This window comes from Perna viridis, chromosome 4, assembly GCF_037379345.1.
Source record: "Perna viridis isolate PV_CMFRI_1.1 ecotype Kerala chromosome 4, ASM3737934v1, whole genome shotgun sequence".
Taxonomy (NCBI): domain Eukaryota; kingdom Metazoa; phylum Mollusca; class Bivalvia; order Mytilida; family Mytilidae; genus Perna; species Perna viridis.
In genome coordinates this window covers 33,010,332-33,037,250 of record NC_142448.1, presented here as the reverse complement: position 1 = coordinate 33,037,250, position 26,919 = coordinate 33,010,332, and the positions used below count along the sequence as shown (strand labels likewise).

Below are 26,919 nucleotides of genomic sequence, written 5' to 3'. Positions count from 1 at the left end.
AAGGTGAGACGAAACTGTTACCCGTTGCTGTTTACAAAAAAAAAAAAAAAAAAAAAAAAAAAAAAAGCAATAAAAAGTGTGTACATGTACTTGGTAAAAACATGTTCAGGGCACAGAGAAAATATTTTCCTTTCTTTCAGAACTTTGAAACCCTCGACGTAGCAATCCACTAGTGTACCAATCATCCTTTATGAACAACTGTATGACAGATTTATTGACTCAACGACTTAAATGCAGGGTCAATAGAAATTCGGATTATTTAAGAAGTAGGAAACTTTTTGAATTACTCTCTTGATCAAGCATGGCGTCGAGTGGTCATTTGATATCAATCGCATATATCGTTCATGCCGTCAGCTAAAAAAGGAAGGCACGCTTTTAACTACTCAAGAGTTATGATGTAAACTGCACCGAAAAATACAAACCGATTCACTCTGAAAAAGTAATAAAAATATCACGATAAAACCAAAGCTCTCTCATGTAACAATGAGTGTTTTGTGTTACTTCAGCAACATGTTTACACATCTTTGTTTACACACAAAACACATGTGTGCGTGTGAGTTATTCATCATTATATAATCATTATATAGATCAAGGCCTACGTAATCGATATATTTTCACTTTCTGTCAGTTTCGTAGGATAATACTATACTTTTGCTAAGACTAACTTTTAAGGTAGGTGAACTTACAAAATTTGTATAATTACTCCCGATCTTTGTATTTCTTTCTACTGATGATTTAGTTTAATTTGATTTCAGATCCCTTTTTCGGATAAGCGAATCGAACTTTTTATTAACTTATTTTAATGCAATGTATAATCTCCCACACGGCAATCAATGTACATTACATTTGTAACAGGTGGGTATGATTTTTTTTTCATTGTGATATAGATACGTGAAATATATATAATTGATAGTTATATCAGTAAATTGTATAGATTATCATTTAAGAATATTGAAGTAAAATAGATAATTATAAACTCCATTAGCCAGTCATCATTTAGGTCAAATTGCAAAAGATCTTACTCAAATATAAAATATATTGTGTATACCTAAAGGATCGTGGATGATATATGCAGGGGCGGATTCATAGTGGGCTGACCCGACGTTTCTCCTTAAAATTGGGATTTTTTATAGACTTTCTTGGCCTCAATTTCTATTTTCGTCCCCAACTTGAAAACCTATGTCCGCCTCCCCACATGTTTCAATCGTAATGCCTGGTTATTGCATGTTTTCTTTGTCGCTGCGGGGATAGACACAGTTTTTTCGTGAAAAAAGTATAAATATGAGGGTTCATTTCTTTTTATCGGTCTGTCATGTAAGTTGATAATTACATAGACATGTGGATTATTATAGTTTTTGATCTTGGATATATACTGAATATTACATGTCAAAATCTGTATCACGTGCTGTATCGACCCGAGTCTCCTATATTACCCCAAGGGCCGGGGTATATTTAGATAAAAATATAACTTTTTGTATAAGCATTATTCAAATGTAAGTGTTTGTTTAAACCCTATATCTTCTATCCATTATCACACCTCTAGACCTATATCGCATACCCTATGTCGCACCCCTAGACTTATATTGCATACCTTATATCGCACCCCTTCACAGACCATACTAGTACTTGAAGTATGAACATGACATGTTGAAATCTGTATCATATGCTGTATCAACCCTCGACGTATATCATCACGCGGGACGATGCCCTTGGGATAATATAGGAGTCTCGGGTTGATACCGCATGTGATACAGATTTTGACACGTTATATTCAGTATATAATATATGTACAAAAAGTTATATTTTGACCTAAATATATGATATAAAGAAATCTAAATAGTGGTAAACTAGGCAAATTAGTATATCGATAAGATGTGTTCATATACAACCCTTCACATTTGAATAGCATTGAATAGGTCAAAGTCCAAGACTTATAGTATAACTATGTCAATAGTCCTGATCATTTATTTGTTATGTATACTTTTTGGGTTAAAACCTCCTGTGATAAAATCAATCAACGAATCCACTTTCATAGATTTAAATCATAACATAACAAAACACCAACAAAAATTAATAATAAAAAAATAGTAACAAGAATAAAAAAGGAAAAAAAATAAATAACGAGTCTCGAGGTGCGCTCAGAAAAAAAATGTTGCCCGAGACTACAATAAAATGTTCATTCCCGACGAAGAAAATCATTTAATTCCGCAAACTTTACTATGGAATTTTTCTGCGTCTTTAGGTTGAAGGCTTAATAAATCTCAAATTAGACTGAAGAAATTAAAACTGGCGATTATTTTTAGAAAAGTCAAGAGAGCTCATACACATGTAAAAAATATAAAGATGAAACTCACAATAAAACACCAAATACACACAGCATTCTGATCATGGCGTACGGGATCGATCTTTTGACGGAAGAATAATGCATGAAATTCCAAAAGACTAAAAAAAAAGTATAATATTTCTAATAGTAATTTAGAGGTACAAAGTGTACATATACAACTCAAATCAAAAGAATTTTATTCAACATACATGTTAATGTTCATGTACGCAAGGGTACATTAAAAAGTCTTAGAATAAACTACTGTAAAATATTTATTTCTAAACTTATAAAAAATATCTTTTAAATCGAAGAATTGAATCATTGCATGTGATTTTCGCTAACTTAATAATCTGCAAGAAATACATTTATGAATGAACACCGCGGTATGACCACGCCAAACTGGTAAAAAAAAACTTTTCCAGTACTGTGTAAATACTCTGTATGTGCTTACACTTGTGAATTCACTCGACAGTCAGTATAATATATTATATTAACATTAACAAGAAAACGTGTAATTAATGTAATGCTGACGTCTTATTATAATTACACAAGGAAAGAATTCGATAAGAACGTGGAGAGGTTATCTTTCTGAAGATAGTCACCATGGTGGGAAAATAAAGATGAGACTTGTGAAGTAATTGAAATACGGATTAATGAGGATGAGATTTGTCAAATATATTAAATAGAGATGAACCAATTTAATAAAGATTTAACTTGAACAAGTCACGTTTTTTGAAATATAATAAAGTTGAATTGAGACTAAAATATTAATGTCTAATGCTGGGAAGTTGCCATGAACTATTATAACAGTCTTCCTTGGATCATTATTACAGACCTTGGGCATATAACTGGTAAATCAAGGAAAACACATTTATCAATACTATAGTATTAGCTGAATATATACAGTTAGAAAAATATATAAATTTGAGATCATGAGTACTACATTAGCAACATAAAGCAGTATTTAATGTGTTCTTCTAAAAATTGTGATTCCGTGTACGTGATGTGGAAATTCATATTTACATATCACACACTTAATGTAGATGGTAGAATATTCATTCCTAACTTCTTTGTTTATTCTCGATTCAGAAATGGAACTGCTTTAATTTAATTCTCTTGAAATCAAATTAAATTCAACTTCTCTTTTTTCTATTTTCATGGGCAAGGCAACTCGCAACGTAATGAGTCACTAAATTACCCTAATGCATCTGCAACTTATCTACTTCAAAACCTCCGGTATTTGAAAAAAATAAAAGACCAAATGAAATAGAAAATCTATTTTTGATTTTGCGTGAAGAGCAATTTCATATTAGATAGATAAAAACCATCGAATAGACAAGATGTATCTGCTATTTCTTCAGCAGACGATAGGAAGCGCGTGATGTATGAACGTTACTATGGTTACGTCTTATCTTAATTTATCTCTGTAGCTGCATCTTCCAAACTTTTCGTACATTCCTCTAGCCACCTTCTCTTACAGGTTTAGGCCCGGGAAAAGGGCCGGACTAAAATATGGAGACGATATGGCTTCAGAGGTCTAGCAGTGAAGTCCCCTGGGGATTTCGTTTGCAAGGGGGACGGGAATTCGCCCAACCTTTATCGATTCAGAAGGTAAGATTGTTTGATATATTGCTATGTGATCGCGCATGAATATTTAAATTGTAAATGTACATGTATACCCTAACAGTGAGCAAAGTAGGAAAACACATGTTTCTATTTATCGATATAGTTTTATATATTAATTCAGTGAGAAAGGTTTAAAGCAAACGCGAAACATTTTAAGTACACCCCCCCAAAGAAAAAAAAAAGAAAAAAAAAAGAAAAAGTAAACGTTTAGTGGAATATGTAGTCATCAATTATGACCTTTTGAGATCTTTAATGATAACCCCCCGTAAAATAACAATTACATGTTAAAAGTAATATGTGTTAATAATCAGAATTGAAGTACATTACAGGTATTGTAATCTTGCGTCATTTTACACCCTACGGCCATAAGATTATCTCCCCCTTTTTTCATCAATACACTAATTTACTTGTAGACAGACACCTTTATATAATAACATCCGTTCCACCGGCTGGTTTTTATTAACTAAGACTCGTTCAATTAGCTTTGTAAATAAAAATAAACAAATTGTTCTAATCTGGTGCATGGTGATTATTCTTTTGCATTAATTCCAAACAGATGTTCCGATCTTTTTTTCTGCCACACTTGTTCGGTGTTAATCTATATAGGATAGGATAGGTTGTATTCTGATTTCCAATTTATAGGTAAGTCAAAGCAATTATAAAAATTAATCAATATATGAAAGGTTATAGATGAAAAATTATTGAGAACAGTGCCCACTTTGTTGAAAAATGTTCAATTTGTGCAAAATTTAGACAAAAAATGAGCACGTGAAAGCCTATAATCCCCTCTAATGATTTTCTGTATTGGAACCCCCTTTTTAAACCTTTCTTGATCCGTCGCTTGTATTTTACATTGTGCATGTAATATTTTTTCTTAAAAAAACCTTCAATGTATTGTTCACCTATAATTTAGCCAAACGTTGAAATATTATTGATGTAACTTACATCATATTTTGGACGACATACAAGAAAACGGAAATCGTGGTCTTAGTTTCATATTTTGTTCTACTAAAATGTTTTATTTGCTTATATGTTAATCAGTAACTTTTTTATCTAAATGATAAAAACGTCTGTAGCAAGCTTAGATAGCATTGGTGTACATTAGAGTGTACTTAAAATCAGCAAAATTAATGAATCAGAAAGTATTCTGCAGATAAAATTTGCTATTTTCAGAGAAAATATATATTGGCATCATCTCAATTATCTTATCTAAGACTTCTGTTCTTCAGCCTCTTACTCAATATTTTATTTGTTTACTTGAGCACCTGTCTTTTGTTTAGGAAAGGCTGCTTAAATAGACGCTAATTGTGCTAAAAATGTATATAGCTATGTAATCCCTGCAATTCTATTTCAATTCACAAAAAAAAGAATGAAAATATAGAAAATTCAAAAGAACAAACTTTTGCCCATGACGTAATCAAGATTTAAAACAGAAACAAAGTATCCTCAAAAAGGTATAAAAAACAATTAAGTATTCTAACTAATTTTTGTCAGACTATACAAAAAGTGGGGACACGAAAGCAAATGCCAACTATGGTGTGGCATAAAAGCTAACTTTTAAAAAGTTTTAAGATTTTCTTGCTCAATGTCAATTTTATTCGTAGTAAGTCAAACCTGATGATATTTTTATCAAGATGCGACATTTCAATCTGATATAACCTTTAAAATTATAGATTCCAGGCAACTTTAAGTTCTAGTTAGCCTCGTATATTTTCCCATGTTAACGCTCTATGTTTCGAGCAACGGTAATTATTAGTGTCCTGTCTCCATGAAGGACATGACCTGAGCATTCAGCTATTCGAACACGGCCATATACGACATAGAAAAAAACTTTATTAATGCAATTCAGTATGAAAATTTTATTCGCAAAAACTAGTCTTGGTAAATATGAAGACCTGCTTTGCACATATATTCTCCGTAGTTTTCTCCAATCAGCATGATAACAAAGACACACACCCCCCCCCCGATTACGGGCGTGCACAAAAGTTCTGTAGGTTCATGTAAGATTCAGGTCTGTACCAACTTAATGATGTAAATTCTGTTGAAAAAAAATAATGATGGGCATTCCTATGAAAAAAAAAACTCCATTACCTCAGATCCCTTTTTTAATTCTAGAATCACACAGAAACTATCAAATTTGAATTTTGTAGATTTGTCTGTATGCAAGTAGCACTTTATATAATGAGCAGACGAACAGAAATATCATTTAATGTTTATACCAGATTTTCTCTTACTATAAATATTTTCTCCTTGTGAAGGTTAACATCTACAGTTGTAGATAGCTAACGATTGACTCATATGTGCCAAAACTCTTGGTTAAGCGAACGTTTAAATAGTTTTTCATGTTGGTGGGTTGTTTTGGCAATGTGCTCTTCAGAGAGCCGATTCAGTGATTGTAACATTCTACACACTTAGTTCATTAATCATTTATATCTCTGTTCAAGACTGTTGTTGAACAAAATGTACTTCATCGATAAGAGTTATTACACCCCCGAAAATTCCTAACATTTTAATGGGGTGTTATTAAGCTTGATCAGACGTAAATAAAGTTAATTGTATACAATGCGGGTTGAATACAATTGAAACGATAAAGAATGAATCTAATTAAGATATTTGTCAGGTTTAGTCCGTGGTTGGTCCTAGTTCTAAACATTATCTTGTTTAAAAATATTGCAATCTTGTCAAAGAAAAAAAAACCTGATTCCTTACTTGCTTGTCTTCTACATAAAGTCAAATGTATTTTTTTTACTTTCATTTAATTATTTACACTGGGTAAAATGCACATTTAAATCGTTTGAACTCATCTCTACTAAATATACGAACGTAGGAATTATTACAAATTTTCGTAAAATGATGTAAAGATTGGAAAATATTTGTTTGACACGATTGTACCAATTTTACTATGAAAATTGTGTTACATCTGCATTATGGACATAGATATACACTTGTTTATAGTCCTACTTATTACACAAATGCAAGAAAAAGCTTAAAACTCAGTTAATTCGTTTGTGAAAAAGAAAATAAATTATGAACAAAACTGCTACATTGTACCAACTGTCCGTTTGTTATTACAATATTAGTTTCATCATTTTCCCAGTCGTTAAAGATTCATTTTCCCAGTCTTCACCTAATACCCCATTATATTTCTAGCAACAATTTATCGTTTTCTTTACTAGAGTCGTATACTCAAGCCTGACTTTGCATTTTTACGACAATAATCGTCTATAAATCACAATGACCCCCGTTTGTTGATCCCTGGTTCTTTGCTTTGACTTCCGACATTCCATTGTTCAGAGGTCACATATTAAACGCGGTGAACTTGACATGATTAAACGGTGTAGGCATAAAAAATATCACCTAACTACATTCCCCCTCAATACTAACAAAAGAATGCTTTGTAATTGTAAAGTAATTGATTTACAAATTTCATTCATAAACATCTTACTAGGTACAAAGGGGGTATTTAACCCTAACTGTTGGATATCGAACCCTTCAATCAAAAAACATTTAAATCCATTGTATAAGTTACTGATGGAGATGTTTAACTTGTTAAAATCTTACTAACAATGAAATCAAAATTTGAGGTAGGTTCATTATTGTTTTTTTTTCAATATGGATATTTAAAAGCAGGTTCTACTTAGGAAACTATTCTATAATCAGCCAATCTGGTGGCCTTGCGTATATCATATTTTTATCGACTTATAATATGTTTTTTTTTTATACAAATTTCAATACGGATAAGTTTACGAGCATGGTAGTAGTTTATATGTACATTGATTGTAGACTGTGTATAACATAAAGAAACTTAAAAAGCATATTCATGTGTTAGAGGTACATGTACATTGTAAGCCTTGTGAGATTGAATCCTTCAGTTTTTAGATTTATTTCATCTTTCAATGAAAGGTTTGTAGAAATTTTGTATTTTGCATTTTTTTGCTGATAGCATAGGGTATCTTTTTTTTAAATTGTTAAATAATATATTTACTGAATAAAAAGGCTTGTTATTAACTTTGATCAAACCCCAAAAAACATTTCCATGTTCTTTGAACAACGTAAGTACATGTATATGATTATATTTATGTGACGCACCTCCATTTTACTGAAGACAGCCAAATCCTCAACTAAATATTGGGCAAAATGTAAATAAAAGATATGTTTGTTTACATTTTAGGTAACACCGGGCAGTGTGGCAGGAAACGTTCTAGTGCCAGGGGATATACTTCTTAAGATCGGAAACAATGACGTCACAAATGTGTCACATAACCAGGGTCAGGACTTAATTCGGTATTCCGGGGACTTATTGCAATTGACAATCAAAAGGTAGAGTTATCTTTCTTTGAACTTGCTTAAAAGTACTGAACAAAACTACGTTGATAACACAATACTAAATACACTGGTCTAGTTTTTGTTTAAAATTGAATGATTAGCAACGCTTCAAATATTTCAACGTTTTTGTGTGATTTAATTCTTCAATGGAGGTTCTCATTTTTTACAGAAAATGATCCTAGATTTTATAATATTATATCAAATTAGGTAATTAGTTTGAATTTTCGGTGAATTCAAAAAAGTTTGACCAGAGAACGGTAATTTTAAGGTAAAGAATAAGCTTTATAAACCGAACTGGTATGAAGATTGTGTTCCATTGAAGTTCTTTCATTAGACACATACTTTTATTTAAATGTGCATATTACTCAGTGTAAAATATCCATGTTCCCAGTTTTTAACTTTTTTATGAGCAACTCGGCGGGTGTTTCTAGAAAAGCAGAGGACGCTTACCCTACGGTGCATCTGGTCCATGCTCCCGGTTTTTAGTGGAGTCCGAGTTGCTCATTTGCTTTTGTTACTTTGTATGTATGATTTTAGTTACTTAATGTTCTTTGTTGTGTATGTCTGCTTTCCATGTCTGGTCTTTGTCCCTGGATTGCATTCTTTTGATTACCATTATAACCTTGGTTCCCTTGATTACTCCTTAAAAATACGTAGAAATATATGTTCCCCTAACAGTCAAAGGCAAGCCCAAGGGGAGGGTACCACTTTTTCAAATTATAATATTTTACTTAGGCTTGATTTAAACACGTGTTCGATACAATCTAACAGAAAATTCTGTATGTTTTCAGATGTCCTAGGGTTGCTGCTAGTGCCCCAGTTAGCCCAACACCGATATCACAGTATAATTACCAACATTCAGAAAGTCCTAGTTCCTTTAGAAGTTTATCTCCAATTTCGGATAACTTCCCAATGTATCAGCAAGGATATCCTTACCAACCGAGAATGTACCAGGAAGACAGGGAGAGTCCACGACAGTTTGCGTCACTACCAAGGCATGCAACCGGGTATAGAAATTTTGACCCTTATGAGCAACAAGAAGTCAGGCGTGACGAGTACAGTACTCAAACCATGCCGAAACCAACGCCGTATCGACCAAATGCTGGCTTTCAACAGCCTCAACAACAACAACAACAACAATTCAACCAAATGAGAAACGAAAGAGACCAATACGGGTACAACAGTCAACCGTATGGACGTGAACTACAACAAAATATGTACGAACCGTATCAGCCAGATCCATATGCAAACCGCTCTCCCGGTCCAAACTTTGGTCCAGGTCCTGGTTATGGTATAGCCCCTCCAACTTATGGCGAAACTCAGCACCAAAGACGAGGGAGTAATTCAAGTGGTCCATCATATTCAAGACAAACCTCACAAAATTCGTATCAAAGTCAACCTATGTACCAAAACCCAACTGTTTCGACGTATGAATCACCTGTTTCTCGACCTACTAATGCGGGGTATTATGTAAACCAAAATTACAGTGATTCACAGTCACCATACCAACGACAAGATTCTGGAATAAGATCTTACAATGGGTACGATCAACAGAGACTTGATGATAATCAGCAGAGAAATTATCAATCTAACGATAATCTAGTACAGAGGCAAACGTCATCAGGATACCAACGCCAGCCTTCTTATGATCAAACACCACAAGTTCACGATGGTCGACAAGTCACACAAGTAAGTAGGGTAACAGCTTTCCCTCGCGGGTTACAACAGCAACAGCCCCAAACACCGCCATCTCAACAACCACCATCTCCCCCTGTAAGGGAGGAATCTCGGCATAACATTCAACGACAAACTTCCGGTGGATCTTTTCCTAAAACACCTGTGTATGAGGCTAAAATCTGTAGTGCTGGTACTCCGTCTGAAGGATATTTGTCGTCGAAAAATGAAAACGAATCGAATCAGAATTATAAGAATGAAACGAAATTTGTGACACCTAAGAAAAGTCATGTGCCAACTGGAATAAGTAGCATTGAGGATATTTTATCACCTTTCGAGAAGTTCCCTAATTATTATAACGAATTTATTAAATCCAATGAACCTAAGCACGAGACAGACAGTGGTGTCGCTTCGGATATATCGGAACCTCCTCGTGCATTCGGGTCACCGCTGAGTGCGTCATCAGATTTGCGTCCTAGTCCTACGTATCAAGACACCGTATCGGACAATCAATCGAACCAGTACAACACGGTATACAGTCCTACCAGGGAGGACTTCTCCCAAACTCCTCCTGTCCCTAAGATGGCGGAACCTGCACCACCTCCGCCACCGCCGCCACCACCACCACCACCCATAGACTTCCAACCACCACCGCCGCCTCCTCCCCCTCCCCTGGGGCCACCTGGAATGTGGTCTCCTCCGAAGAGGAAGATCAAGGTAAGATTTCAAATCCATGTTTTTCTTACTTTTGTTCTCTGCATGTTTTTTTATTCTTATCTTTGTTCCATCCTTAGATTTCTGTAGATATTTTTTAATACATATGAACATGTGCATGACCTTGAATAATCATTTCGTTATCGATTAACTCTTCGTGAAGTCAAACTATGGAATAGAAATCAAAGACTTTGCAAGATATACAATATACAATACAGCTCATTCTCGTTCATTATCTTTTCAACAACGCCTGTTCTAAAAATAAATAATGAAAAGGACGTATTTTTCACGGCTCTAGGCAGGTCGCACTGGAAAAGAGATTCATTGTTAAAAGCAATGTTGTGTATTATATTTCTATATCCGTATGATATGCTAAAAGAATCGCAAAAATGTCCATCTAAGTGAATTAAACGTTTTGAACCAAGCTTGACAGATGCTTATGTTGTTTATCAAACTGACTTTTCACGAGTCCTCTTTTTACCGACATAATCATCTAGAAAATGTGTTTCATGTGTGCCCAGAATTGTGTCAGTAACAATTGAAATATGTTAAACCAACACAAATATAGACGTTTTATACTTATATGCTAAATGATTGTTAATTTATATTCTTTTAAGTAGTAGTCGTTGTATGAATCTTGCAAATTCTGTAATATGTGATATACCCGCCTCCCTCCCCCCCAGAAAGAAAGGATACATATTTTCATTTTTGTAATTAAGTTGCCTTATAGGTATATATGATGAAAATGTATAATTATTCATTCAAATCTGTCTGCTCTTAGGAGATAATCCATGTTGAAAAACTAACAGTTTCTATTGTATTTTAGTGTCACTTTTAGAGTTATCTCCCATAATTTTGAATTTTACAGTACATTCTACATAAGTTGTATTTAGAACAAGGGTTTTATTAGAAGCCACTTGTAAGCTTCTGTTTATTATAACATTTTAAACAAAATATCAAAAATAAAAAAAAATATGTAGGCTTTCCAACCATGAATCACATTTTACATGATTCTTATCTGGAGTGCTACTTAATTTCAAAACATAACTCAGTATTGATAGTAATGATAAGCAAAGCAGTCAATCAATTTAGATTTTTTTTGTAATTATCATTTACAAAGCTGAAAAAAATTGAAGAACTACAGACATAGCGTTGAAAGGAGTCAACAGTCTACTAGAAATATTCATTTTCTGAACAAGCTAAATGCATCTGCTTCTAATGCAGATGCATGCCATTGTAGGACTTGGCAGCATTTTTGTGTCATTAATTAGAAAACAAACCCTTCACTTTGGTTACAAGAGTGGAATGCAGATAAACATAGATAGCTCTTCTTGTTTTCTGCCAAGTAAATGAATAAACCACCTGTGAATCCCTATCAAAGCAAGCAGACGATACCCCAATAACAGAGCGTGTATTGATCTCTGATATTTCAATATTTTATGAATATATAGGTATCTTTTACAAATACTGTTCTAAATATTATCGTATTGTCGTATCTAAAGAATTTGATTATATCTTTTTAGAAGAGTTCGGTATCTTCTATTTTTTTATGATTCTATTTTGAAACATTTAATGATATCATAAATTAATAGGGGGTTTCTTTTTCAAAGTATTATTTTTAGCGATTTACGCCGATGGAATTTGCTGAAGTGCCTTGAAAGTTTTCATCTAAACAAATGGCAAACTAGATTGTTCATTTATTAAGTCAACTGGTTCAAAACTCGGTGACATTAAAAGGGTTCAACTAAATGTTTTAGATCTCTCATATTGGAAACAAATAACTCAATGTCAATGGTTAGGAAACGACCGGCTACTGTTTTTGTTTTACCCCGCACCCCCGTAACGTCCCCATCTAATTAAGGGTAACTTAAAAGTGAACTTACAATATATTTATTGCGTTTTAGAAATCTGTCTTTTAATCCATTATTTTACATGATCTACACATCTTGAAATCTGCTAAAAACATACTTGGACCCGAATTGTATACTTTTTAAATGGGCTTAAAATCCCAAGTTTTACTCTTGTCTTAGATTTAGCAGAAGGTAGAGCAAAGGTCAATTAAGCAGGACAATTCTGTAGGTTATTCATATTCATATTATATTAAGGGTGCTCTCTTAACCTGAAAATGGAAATCAGAATTCATGTCATTTGTTTTATTAATAAACATGGGAACAAGCCGCGTTCTTCGACATTTGAGTTCTATTTCAAAGTTCATTTGGAAGGCGGACAACTGGTCGAAGATCCCAAAATAAAAACAAGATATGGAATATAATTTTGTTACAAAAATTTAATGCCTATCTTCAAACGAATACTTTAGAGTGTACATTGTACCCCTGTCCACCATTTGTTCGACCATCAACGCGTCATGGGATGAAGGAGACAATGGCCGTTTTTTTTAGCGAGGGGGGACCTGGGATGTTTTTGAAAAAAAAAATGTTCAAAATTTTGACAATTTTTTTGTTACTAATCCATTGGAAAAACTTTTAAAAATGATGCTATATTTTCCCTATTACTTAACAAGGCAGATTTTCAAGTAAAAATAAATATTTCGGTTGCTGCTGAAATAGAGCTTGCGAAAAACAATGGTTATCGGACTTAGAACACCAAAAAGAGGAATGGAAATACTCTGTACTTTTATTCTAATACATGCGTTCAGCTGGTATACTGTTATTAAGCTCTCTTACCATTGACATTTCAACTTAAAATTTACATATCCTTTCACTTAAAGGTTCCGACGGAAGATGAGCAATCGAAGGAAGGAAAGGTTCCCGATGCTGTTCTTAATACTATGTTGAAACAACAAGGCAGTGGACAACCAAAACCATTCGCATATTTTACTGGTGGTATAGACTTGAAAGAATTTAAAAAGAGGAAGTAAGTTAGTTTGTACTGATCAATTAATATAAGATATTTCAGAAACGCAGGATTTTTAAGTCAGTTCCGTTGGTATTTCGTCGTACAATCGTTTTGCATTCAAGACAATTGCTGTTATTGCCGTATTTGTTTTTGCCTATTACAGAAATCTAGTGATTAACGACCAAAAATATCAAAATATTGCTTCCAAACCTAGTCCATAGTTAGGTAGCAGATGGGTCACACAAAAGTTCCTGCAATTTGAAAAAAACACATGACTTAATTTTAAGCATATAATTGTTGACTTAACTGTACATTTAATTTAGTCCATTACCTACAAGTACACATATGAGTTCAAGTTGCAAGCTTTTTTTAAATGAATTCTTACGAATCAATTGCGATTGCAGTCGTCCACCGCCAAAAATTATGCCAAAAAACTACAAAGGTCCGAACGTAGACGATGGAGGAGCACCAGAGGAAGTGGCATTTAGCAAACCCAAGCCGGTTAAACAACCACAGTCTGGTGCTTATAAACATATCCAGTACAATAATCCGATCAATGTTTACTCCAAGCAAAATGCCGAGGATGCTTTGAGGACACAGAGTCAAGGGGCGGTAACTGCTGTTTCTGGGTAAGCATAACAAAAATGAAAATGGGGAAATTCTTGGCAACAAAGTGATAAGTGTAATTTGAAGAAAATCAATTTATTCGTAATATAAGAAATGTGTACTGTTTCTGGTCCTCCCATTTTTTGAATTGACGTTCAAGTGTTGATACTTAAATTCAAGTGTCAAAATCACTCCCTTTTATTTCCGGGGACACAATTACAATATATATTTTTAGCTTTTTTTAACCCTTCAAACCTGCATACATATATGTTGTAATCATCATTTCATTAATCTTCTACTTTAAAATAATTCTTCATCAATTTAACTTGTTCTGGTGTGGAACTTTTGTTTGAAGTTTTGTTAATCAGATTAACAACTGCATATTTGTTTTACTACAGTTTTGTTTAGTACACTACCAATGATAATTAAACACCCAAATTTAAGATTTCTGTTCTGGCAATATATTATATGATACACGAACAAGTCGTGCTGTTGAAATTAGAAAATGCTAGTATGTAAGACGCTTATTTATTACAGCCCGCGGCGAAGCCGTCGAAGTTCAGAATCTGATACGCAGTTTAACTATGTTGTACCTATGAGGACTATTCGGTGAGGCAGCAAAAACAATCTCAGCATGGGGCAAAACGGCGTAGAAATTCTCGGCATGAACGTCTAGCGAAGCGAAACATCTCTGTCTATCTTAATTATATGTGTAGCATACTGTACGATAGAGTATGCTTTAGCTGTAGTTATTCTAATTCAGCCGGCTTAACCATAGACGTTCGATGCACATTAGCAAGCTCCAAACAGCTTCGATCGTTCGGAACTCGCTTTAAACTCTGCAAACAGCCCTATTATCAAATTACAAAAATCTTGCCAAGTCGGGACAAGATGATTTGTTTTACACGATCTTTCTCAATTGTCCAACGACGTTTGATTTGGAAACTGCTAGAAAAAAAAATTCAAAGAGCTGTCTACAGTGGTTTGTAAGAGAGGTAAAGAACGTCTGGCGCAGTGTTGAGCCCGACATACGACGCAGAATTTTAGAAATTTGTCTTTTAACTCTGCAATAATGCCTATGCAAATTTAGCAAACGACTTCTATTTCTTTGTTCTAATTATAAAAAAGTAAAAAATTTACATAATAAGCATTGAAAGTCTATGTTTAAACCGTATACATTGTATTTGTCATACTGTACATTTGATATCAATATAGTGTAGGCTGACGATAACATCCTCATCAATATATTGATATATGTACATGTAAAGTACATGCCATCAGAAATATCACCTTTACAAGAACATACCTCTCATATACCGTTCATTCGTACTGTTGCGTACAATGTTTCGTATACTAATGCATCTTAGTTCTAATTTCTCAATCGTATGCCGGAGCAGATCCAACGATTTTGAAAAAGAGAATTACAGAAAAGGGGGTCCCAGGCTATTATTTGCTAATTTTGATGAAGTTTAGCAAGGAATTAACAACATTTTTTTAACATAAGAGGAACCGGTGGGGGTTGGGAGATTCAACTGCCTGAACCACCCAGATCTGCTACTGATATGGCATATCATTTATAATCCGTTTCCAAATTGATTTTTTTCATAAATGGTTAATGGAAAAATAAAATTTAAAGATATATTAAAATTTCGAACCACTCTATATACTGTACATGAAATCAAAGACCTGGAAAATTAATAAGAATTTCTTTAGCCGGGATTACAAAAAATCTTATTGGAATACTGAAATATCTTGAATGTAAAATACACGTGTTCATTGAAATGTTAGAACTAATCGTATCTGTCCAAATTTCAGTCTTTATGTTACCTAACTTACATGTAATGGGGACAAAGATAACCAATTAATTATACAATAATGATACATTTTTTCATAACTTTAGCAGTAGAATATTAACTTAGTTATTAGTTTGTCATTTGTACTTTCTAATACATGTACTTGATAGTAAGGTATAGTTTATATTAGTGGTATAGGTACGTTTTATTGTAAAGTTATACTTCGTCACATTTCAAGACATAAGATATTTCCCGGATGTGAAGTACAAAATACAGCATACTAGTTGAGGCATTACAATTAGTGAAATACATATGATAATCATCTAATTGAGTCTCATTTTATTTTGGCCCTGCGTTGTTACATTGAATTTGATTTTGTATTTTTTCTGATGGGATAACAAATCACGATCTACAGAAACAGACAAAAATATTAGTTAATAAATCAATAAATATACGAAATGTATTTCACAGTGAAGCCTGTCTAAACCGAAGCCCTTTCGGACTTTCGAATTAGTTAGGCGTAGACTTTACAAATGTCTTATTTAGTATTGTGTCGGTTTAGACTCATGTGCTGGAGACTTTAAAGTGTCTAATTTAGAATTGGTTGGTTTAGACTGGACTACGTGTTCGGGACTTTAAAAATGTCTGGTTTAATAGATAGTTCTTCTGATTATAGAGGATTCGGTTTAAGGAGGTAGTCCTAGGGTAAGGGACACAACTCTTACAAATTATTGGAACATTTGTATTCAGCATTTTACAGCAATCTCATGTGAGCACCAAAGTTACTTAGACTGATTCATTCTGTTTCAAATGAAAGCTTGATAGCTATAGGCTTTGGTGAAATTGAATATAATACAAACATGTCACTGATTTCAAGAGTTATGTCTCTTACCCTAGATCTACCTCCTTCAACAGATTTTACTGTAATTCTAATTGGGATATGTTTGGATAAGAATATATATACAAATACCTATATGTAAAAGGAAGCACACATAAGTGGTATAACGACTTCCTCCAGTAAAGTCGTCGGGTTCATTTTATTTACTAAATAGATTTTGTTCATTGAACATACTGGTTTATGACATTGTGCAACTATTAGTCAATAAGAATTGGTAAGTGTTTGATGTTGTGGTTCAAATCAGTATCCTGAAATAACTGTAGGGAAATAGTTGTGGTCGAATACATGAATGACTTTAATAAGGGTAGTTTTGAGATAATACAAGTACATGTATGTTAAGCTGTTACACACTATGATATAAGGATACAATTCAATATAAAAAAAGGTAAAAGATTATACTTCAGTGTGTAAGTTGCTTTTTAAAGGTGAGCATAGAAAAGAACAATACTTGAAGGAATATGGGACACATACATGCCATTAACTTCACTAACAACTTATAAGAGAATATTATAGACATTTCGTTCGATGTTTTATTTTATGTTCTTATTTTTGATGTAGTTTAATTCCCATCTTTATGTTTTTACCGTATAATTTATCAGTTCTTTGTATTTCATTTTCAATTTTATCTTCATTAATTTCTATTTTCTAGTAACGTTGTCTTCTCTTCATTTTAACCTTTGACCTGTTACCGCCATTATTTTTCTATTTGCCTTGACCTATGTTGCCACCACGTTCAGTGGCCTCGAAATTGGTTAATAGACAAAAAACGAATGACAGAAGTAAATAGGACGTCTATCTAGTCTACGTACTTTGGTAGGGCATCTAGTTACCACTTTTTGCATAAAGGGATTTTTAGTGCGACTGACTTTTAATAACAGTAAGGAACATTTTATTTTGATCTTTATATTGCTTCACGTTCATTTTCTACACACGACACGAAATGCTCATCCTGCAATTCTATGTGTCCTAAAATTGATTTCAAGTGTATATTATATTCTTTTCCAGAATGGCAGATAAATCGTCTGCAGATATTGAGAAGTCAGCAGTTTATAAAATGATTAAGGAAAGTGAATCTTCAGGTAAGAGTGAAGTCCCCTTATGTCCAGTTCCGGAATATTCGCAGAAGCAAGGATTATCGTTCCTACTGTTACAAACTCTTTATGACAATGAGGCGGAAGCTGCTCAAAGGGAGACAAATAATGAGTGTAAAATTTCAATTTATATCCCATATCTATATACACTCTTCTGCCTTCCTTTCTTTTCCATTGTCACTTAACTGTAACTTTACTTTCTATTGTATACAATGCCTATCGATTAAAGCTTTTTTGAGGTCCTCGGCAAATGCAACTTAAATGCCATATTTTTAACCAATAATCAACATAAAAAAAATAATACGCATGGCTTTTGCATGAGCTTTGTCAGTATATTTGCTTTATACTTTTCATTATTAATTAACGAGCTTTATTCATAATGATTGAATATTATGGTATATATCTGATAATTGTTTTTTTGCAAAGAATGAGGTCGCTTTAGTAGAAAATGTACCTTCACTTTTGTAAAAAAAAATTACGTATTATATGTACTTGCATTTATGGTTACATGTATATCTATAACACAGTTCATTGTCTAAACTACTTGCCGTTTCCTTATATTATCACTATTTTAATTTTATTACATATATTATTTTTTAAACAGTTAATACTATCTTAAAAGTATAAATTATAAAGTACTTCTATCTGTTGTTTTTTATATACTATGTGCATTTCTATATTGAGTTCATTTTGAGTTTCTTCATAATCTGGATTTAATGTCTCATAATAGTGTAATTGTGGTTTAGGAACAAAACAATAACAAAAAAAATTAACATTGTGTGTGACAAAAAATATTTATTCGAAGTTATGCGTAAACAAAAATTCATAATGTCTTACTTAGTTAATAGCAATGGTTGCATACATAAAATTCCAGAGACACCTACTTTTTCGTTGAAATTTCTAATATTTGTGTTTTTTTTTTGTATTGAAGTTTTTAAACTCAATCTCTCATTGGTTAGAACCCCCTTGTCTGTCCGTCATTTCATTTATGTTAATGATACTATGCTGTCGTTGTCATTCTCGTCCGAAGCATCCGGACAATACTTATATGATAAATAAGTCATACTTTTGAAAAGATAAACCATGGTTTGACCATTATTGTACAGTTGCCAGATCCACACTCAGTAAGTTGAAAATGCTTCTTCAACAATTGTACAATGTATTGATGTATTAACTAATTTGTTTTTCTGCATACCTTTGTCAAGAAGTGATCATGAACTCGTGGATCTTTACTGTGTATACATCTGCACCATGAAAGCTGATTTGTTCAACGTGTCATAGTTTTCCTTTCCTCTTGACTTTTTATGAGCAACTTTGCGGGTGTTTCTAGAAAAAAAAACGGGAGACGCTTACCCTACCGATGCACCTGGTCAATGCTCCAAGTTTCTAGTAGAGTCCGAATTGCTCGTTTATTATTTTGGTTTTGATGTGTGTCTGTTTTCCATGTCTGGTCTTTGTCACTGGATTACATTCTTTTGAAACGTGAACCGTTTAAGAATAGGGGCGAAATGGGATCAGGCATGGTGGCCGTGCCATACCGCTTATGGAATGATTGGATTTATTTTTGGTTTTGTACAATGAACTGTTAAGGAATGAAGACCAAACGAAGCCAGCATAGTTTTTATGACTTAAGTGCAAATTTACGGATCACTTCGACATATAAGCACAATGTACTATAATCCCAAAGGAAGATTATTTTAGATGTTGTAACTTGATCGGATGAGAAATAAGGGGCCATATAAATAAAATTGGCCATATTGTTATGGTGTGTCCTTACTTCTCCCAGATGTCCAGGGTTCGACTCATGTGGTCATATTACGCTGCGTCCTGTGAACTGTTTTATTAGCATATTGAAAAATGTTGTCACACAAATCTTGACCCCCTCTCGAAATTTCATATGTAGTTTATTAGGCTGATAATAAAAGCGGGGAAATTTTATACTTGGAGTGTGGTTGTACCTAATTTTTATAGTAACCAAAAAAAAGGAATTTCAACACCACTTTAAATTACTGTAAATGAAACATTTTACTTTGTCATTGTTTATGAGTTATGAGACATGCAATCTTTTTGTTTTCAAGTGCATGACGATTGTGATTCATGTTTTTATTTGTTTCTGAGTGTTTGTTTTGTTCAACTAACATGTAAAACTCAAATTTCGAATAGAACTGAATCTTAAACCCAAAATTTCTATGATATCGTAACTTAATAACATACTTACCCACATTTTCCTGCTTTACCAGGTACACCACGTAAAAAGCATCAGCCAAGAGACCCATTATTACGTCATAATTCGATCGATGACGAAATGACTTTCTCTGGACTTAACAAGAAGACCGATATCCCATCAAAAGCATTTCAAAAGCTGACCCGTATTTCTAACCAAGATGACGATGACCAATATAATGGTCAGCAGCAGTCTAATGCATATGATAAATACCGAGAGGATGGTAGGTTTGAAATAAATATATTGATGCATTTTAAACAAAACTATTCTGACCTCTTACCTATCGTCATGTCCGATCTACAGCAATTAATAACATCATAGAAGTTAATCTAAGTGTGACTTCGAATTTGATATAATAAAAGCAAATGGAAGGATAGCATTCTGTTAAAATCATATTTGAATACATAGAAAGTCATAAGATTAGAACATACACTTAAGTAATTAACTGAGAAGACAATATAATTGAAATTTCGTAGGACTTTCCCAAATAAAAAAATCTTTACGAAACCTATGTTTCAGTTACTAAAACCTCATATCAATTATTCTACAAAATAAGAGACCCTCAGTTTGATAAAATAATTTCATCACTTATTTGAAAAATGATACTGACTAATCAGGGAACAAAAACGAGGAAGAAGTGTCGTAATTGTCATTGTAAAGTCGTTATGTTAAAGAGCTGTTTTGGTCTGCATGAAATGAATCGAATGACGCTTTTGGTATGGTGTTTTTTCTGTGATACGCTTTTGTTTGAATGGCCCTTGCATACGGTCTCTGAAAGCGTTAATATATTTTTGAATCTAGCTCATATTCTTTTTTTCAGAAGAGGAAGAAGGATCTGTAGGCAAATATGAACAAGGCTCTATCCGTTACGTTGGAAAGCATATACCATCACCTTCCTTTAGAGTATTGCAAAGGTTGGCAAAGTGTGAAGACGATGAAAATTCAGGTAATTGTTCTTTAAGAAGTATGTGTGCATTTACAAGTATATACGTAGACATTGCTCATTTCTCTCCAGTCTTTTGTTGTTGTACATCTTTTTGAATGTTTCCCTTGATTAATTGTCTTTATACAATATTCCACACAACAAAAGTTGCGTTAACTAAATATATATAATACAGTTTTTATTTTGTATTCTGAAAAAGTTTAAAAAAGATTTTTAATTGGCAGTATCTATAAAAGAGATGTGGTAATACTACCTTTTGGCTCAGTGTATATCAGTCTAGGTTGTTACCTTCCTTATATTGTAAATTTGTCTCCAGTTGTATTTTTGCATGATCCCAACAACATTCATATACCCACATCATTCATAGCTCGAAGTTCCCCAAAGCAACCAACGGATGATGATGATCTCCCTTGTGATGATGACGATGGACTTCCGGACACACTCAGTGGGGATGAATTGACGGACAAGCGATACAAAGGAGGCCATATTCCATCACGTTCATTTAAAGTTTTACAGATGTCAGTGGGAAATAATGCAATTGAACAAAATGGTAAAAATTCTCACTAGCGCATCCCATTTTTCTTTATTGTGTAGTTCCATATTAATGTTCGTGTGTCATACTAATACTCAATCGTCTTTATGTATAAAGAATATTGATAGCAGGAAAACATTTATAATGAGTACTATGATTTACTCATTCAATTACGATGAATTATTAAACCCTGAATGGAGTAAACGTCCATTTTCTAGTATAATAATTGGGAATAATAATGGGTATACGGCATTGGGATATGGAGAATTTGGGAATGGAGAATGAGGAAGGGTAAGTTGGAATGGAGAACGGACGAATGAATGATTTATCACGAAACCAGATAATCTTACAATAGCTTGCTTTGGTTCAAATTAAACATGTATCGCACAAAGTACGTGGTGATCTGTGTTCGTTATGTATAATATGCACTGTCACCAAAGATTTGTATTTTTGCAGACAAGATAAATTCTAATCAGATATTATGATTATATCGTTCTCAAAGGGCTCTATAAAGCTACACATTGTTATAGGATATAAATGTCTATTTGCTTTCCATACGTATGGTTTTTTTTCGACTAGTTATCTTTCCGTTTACGACAATTGGAAAACACTCATTATTGTACAATATCTCATTCTGGTAAGCATTTGACTAAAGTCGTATTTGCGAGCAATTATTTCCGGTATTTCTACAATCGAGACACTAAAATTAAGTTTCGAGGCTAATTTTAAATTTCTGTGTAATATGATTGTCAAATAGACATGCTTAAAGACAAGTTAGAACTATTAGGAGAGTTCAATCAGAATCTGAAAATTCAAGCTCTTCATTGGCATGTTATTGTGAAGTCTTTAGAAGGTGAAAATGAAGCGTAATATTCGAAATAAATTACCACTTCTATTTTGGGACATCAAGCTCATCTCGCATGTCAATGAACGATAACTCTGATATTGTATAGAGAAAAGTAGAGCATTTCCCAATAAATGCCCAACTAAATAGATATTGCCCAATAAATTTTGTAAGTCTATTTTCACATCGTAAAGAATTGGGATATCAAAATATTACGATTTTGTATTTGCAATTTTTGAAATATGACACTGTACGGAAGAAATAATACTCTTCAAAATAAATAGAACATGTACGCAGTGTTCATTCAAGACCGAAACCTAATAACGTATAACGCACAAAAAAGTATGGCTTGTGCGCAGTTTTCCGTAGGTCGATCTCAGAGTTTCCAGATGTCTAGACGTGTTTCTGTTTTTTAAAGCGCCAATGACCTCGATGATTTCATAGTAAACATCAATAAACATGTCGGAGAAGTCGTTGTTGAACTGTTTTGGGTCGAAACGCCCGAGAGGTTCGAGTGAAACTGCAGACGGTGATGTAATGGGACAAGATCGTTTCCCGTAATACTGCTGACGACATGCAACAAATCACGGAACGGCAGGCAAATCTAAAAATGTAAAGGAAAATGAAAATGACCCCCTATTTTTACAGCCCCAAAGTGTTACTTTTCCAAAATTGGCACCCTGTTTTACAACCAAGGGGCCAATGGTCCCTCCTTGTAATCTGGGATGAACACTTTGTACGCCCCTCCTTGTTCATGAAAATCACCCTCTCCCATAAATTATATGGAGAACACTACTGTACAAACGGCCGCAATTATAATCATTTATGTTACTACATTGATACCACACTCCCCTGGTCGATGATATGCACTGTTTGACCTCCAATGGGAATATATGATTGATATTCTGTTTCATTGAATTCAATTCTGTACTGTTGTCAGAGTTACGGATAAGAGTTTGGTACCCATTGCCAAATGACAAAGTCCATGTTTTGCGAATGTGAAATTCCCAAAATTGATTTCGATCCAAATTTTAAAAAGGAAGTGCACAATGGAAATCTCTGTAAAAGTTTATTTAATTTCATTCAATGGTGTAGGAGGAGTAACGTATAAGAGGCTGGTTCCGCTCTGTGTAATCGAAGGATGAACATATGGATGTACGGACGAAGTGTCCACCTTAATTTGGTCCTAGACTAGCATAGGATCTTTGTTCTAGTAGTGAATCTATTGCATGCACCAAGTCTCGGTGGTTCGATAATTTATACTATTTGCAGTTTATTCTTTGTGTTTTTTATTATTTGATTTTATCTCCGTCATTTGAAATTCGATTATTTTTACAACAATATTTGCTGCGTCATGATATTAAAATGGCTGCACATATTCAAATACTGGTCTAAGAACTGAAACTCACTGTCTCATTTTCGGGCTTGGTTTTCTGCATGATGGTTTGAAACAGTATGACACATTTTCGTTCTATAGCTAGTTTTTTTGAACTCGATCAATCAAAACCCAACCTCATTATTTCAAAGTACATTTCGTGCATGAATAGAAAAGGGTTGTAGAATGCCATATTTTATATTTATTTAGTTTACAGATTTAATACTTCATCCAACAAATTTAATGTAAAAATGTAGGATTGTGATGCAAGTAAACTTTGAATAAAAATTCCTCACACGGGTTTGTGTTACTTTAAGATCACTATTGCATTATTATGTCATTAGTATTTATACTGAGCCATGTTAGGGGTCCCACGTGACACCGGAGAATTTTTCAAGTGACAATTTAACGTCTGCAAAAATATTATCGTAGACAAAGACGTCATAAGTTTCATAGTTGAAGGACACACCAGTATTAATACAACAGATAAAAAAATTTTTCTCGTCAGTTACTGATACAGTTTAAACACACAATTTTCTCTGAAATATACTATGAATATTATATTATTTTTTCTGTCGTTAGGTATAGAAACGTTATTAGAGACAATCATAACTAACTTGTTTATTACAGGTTCAGCAGGACAATCACGTGAAGCAACGCCACCACAGCGTGCGCCATCTGGCGGCAGGACGTTAAAGATAATCACTAAAAGTACAGCTGTCAAACCTCCACATGATCAAGAAGGAGCCCCTAGTACGGCCTTTTAGAACATGAAAAAAATGGTACAACGTGATATTATTTTTTTTAGATTTGACTGATTTGGATATGTGCAATAGATGAAAGTCTGTAAGAATATACTTATACTTGAATGTTTTGAGTACTACTTGTAAATCTTCAGAAATGTTAATTTATATTACTTTTAAGTTTTGTTCCTACACAGACTTTGTGTCTCCTCATACTACATAAAAAGCATAATAGATAGATCTAAAGATAGTACTAGCTGATGTTTTAAGAAACATGGTTTTAATGAAAACATTTTTTTTGCTGTATAGAGAAATCGTTCTTTTAATTGCATTTTTTCGAAATATTAGTTTATAGTGAAATATTTTTTTTATACTTTTTGCATCAACAATTTATTTATGTTTATTTGTGAGTGTGTTTTATATTGGCTATGGTTTTCAATATTTCTGTATGTAAGGTTTACTTGGATTAAACACACTAAAACTTAGAAGAATAGTACATGGAACAGTTTTCAGTGAAAATTCATCGAAATATTAGATGAATTAATTAATACTTCAGCATAAGCGTTAGGCTTATGTTTTTTTTTTTAAACAAAAATGACATTTTTCAATTAGTTTTGAGACAGCATTGATGTTTATCAAAAGAACATGAACATTATTTATTGTGTTATATTGTGATAAAATATTGTTTTAATATATTGATATTATGGTGTGAATGTTTTGCCTTTTATTTATTTCAAATGGTTTAGTTTATTCCTATTTAATTCTTTTATCATGTTTTCTGCATATTCTATGCAAACATTGATCTTGACAATCAGTTTCTTTTTGTTGTTCGTCTAGAAAACACAGTTCAACAATTCATTTCGTTGATTTTAACATTCAATTATTCAAACCCATATCATCCGATGGTCAAATGCAATTAACGGCAACAATGACGTATTTATTAGATGTTACAATCATCCAATACATGTAAATCTTACGTGGAAATACTGCTTGCGATGTATAAAATGGAGTTTTCGAACCTAAAAAGGTGGTTCTAATCATTTGTAAATTCACTTCATGTGTTTCCATTATTAACAGTAGAATCAAAGGCAGTAATGAATAATTCGTGCAATATTTTTCATGCTTTGAAATGAAATGTATTGGATTGTAATACAATTTTGGTTCTATGTGTTGTAGTTAATTTTGTATATTTGAAGACTGCTGCCCTACTAAACTGCTAAACATGTAGCACACATCATGATGAATTCGGTTTTTTTAATAATATTGAATGAGGTCATTTGCTAATCAACTTAATAATAAAAATTTGCATGTAGGAAAAGTGAACATCTGAATGATTAATGTGAAAATTAAAAAAAAAAACTAATGTTATATCTTTCTGGTTGGAAATCCTTTTTAGTAGTTATATCTTACCAGTTTACCCATATACAAGTCTTGCCATTTAACTCGATGTTATTAAGAAGCTGGTTAAGCCTTATTGAATGAATATAAACATTCAATAGTCCTTTTCGGTCTTTAGAATACTGTAAACATATAAATATTCTCCGTTGTTCAGTTCTGTGGATTCTGTCTAGTGAACATATTCACGGTTTCAAAAAAGATTAGCGTTAGATAGTTTTAAAATCAATTTTACAGATTTTACTATATTTCGCGCTTTCCGTTCTACTGTGATTAAAAACTTCATATGTTTACAATATTTGTTATCTTTATTTTCTCTCACACGTACTGTATCTTATAAGATAGTCTTCCTACAAATTACAAAGTATATTTGTATCTTAGAAATCTTGTGTTTGTGTATTTTTCTTTAATAAAAAGCTTTAAATAACATATTTTGTCGAATGAAATTGCAGAATCAATATTAACTCAAACAGCAATGCCCTTTAACATAACAGTATAAGTCGCATGTAACAACGAGTGCAGTAGTTTTGAAAAATAAAAATGTCACATACATGTAAGGCAAAATTTTTCTATACCAAGATAATTAAAAAATGCCATTCAATATTGAGTTTCACATATTGTTGACAAAATCGGTCTCAGAGTAAAATTCAATTTTGTCCTTTGATATTTCTTGTTTTAAATTATAGATTAAACTGGCAAAAATCTGGCAAAAATCTGGCAAAAATCAAAACAAAAACAAATGAATAAATAAAAAAAAGGAAATATCAATTACAGCACTTGCACTTGAATTGTCTCCCCTCATCTCGTGAATCCGAAATTTACATAAAAGTTCTTTCATGTAATTTCGTGTGAAGAGTAATCAAGGGAACCAAGGTTATAATCAAAAGAATGTAACCCTGGGACAAATAAGACATGGAAAACACAACAAAGAACATAAAATAATACAAACAATACTT

General features: G+C 33.0%; 1 protein-coding gene across 16 annotated transcripts; it reads left to right on the top strand.

The window, feature by feature from the left end:
* Positions 1-486: 486 nt before the first annotated feature.
* LOC148619804 (uncharacterized) lies at positions 487-26,394 on the top strand. 16 transcript variants are annotated; one of them, XM_088580083.1, is made up of 12 exons: positions 534-672; positions 3,804-3,934; positions 8,121-8,269; positions 9,067-10,666; positions 13,392-13,537; positions 13,924-14,148; positions 14,663-14,734; positions 17,822-18,021; positions 20,148-20,354; positions 20,952-21,077; positions 21,442-21,624; positions 24,456-26,394. In XM_088580083.1, the coding sequence occupies exons 2-12, from the start codon at positions 3,836-3,838 to the stop codon at positions 24,590-24,592; spliced, it is 3,144 nt and encodes a 1,047-aa protein (XP_088436209.1). In that variant the 5' UTR covers positions 534-672; positions 3,804-3,835; the 3' UTR covers positions 24,593-26,394. The 16 variants fall into 16 exon arrangements, with proteins under 16 accessions (XP_088436220.1, XP_088436209.1, XP_088436211.1 ...); XM_088580085.1 differs by lacking the exon at positions 14,663-14,734; XM_088580086.1 differs by lacking the exon at positions 534-672 and having other exon boundaries at positions 3,750-3,934; positions 17,822-17,895.
* Positions 26,395-26,919: the final 525 nt, after the last annotated feature.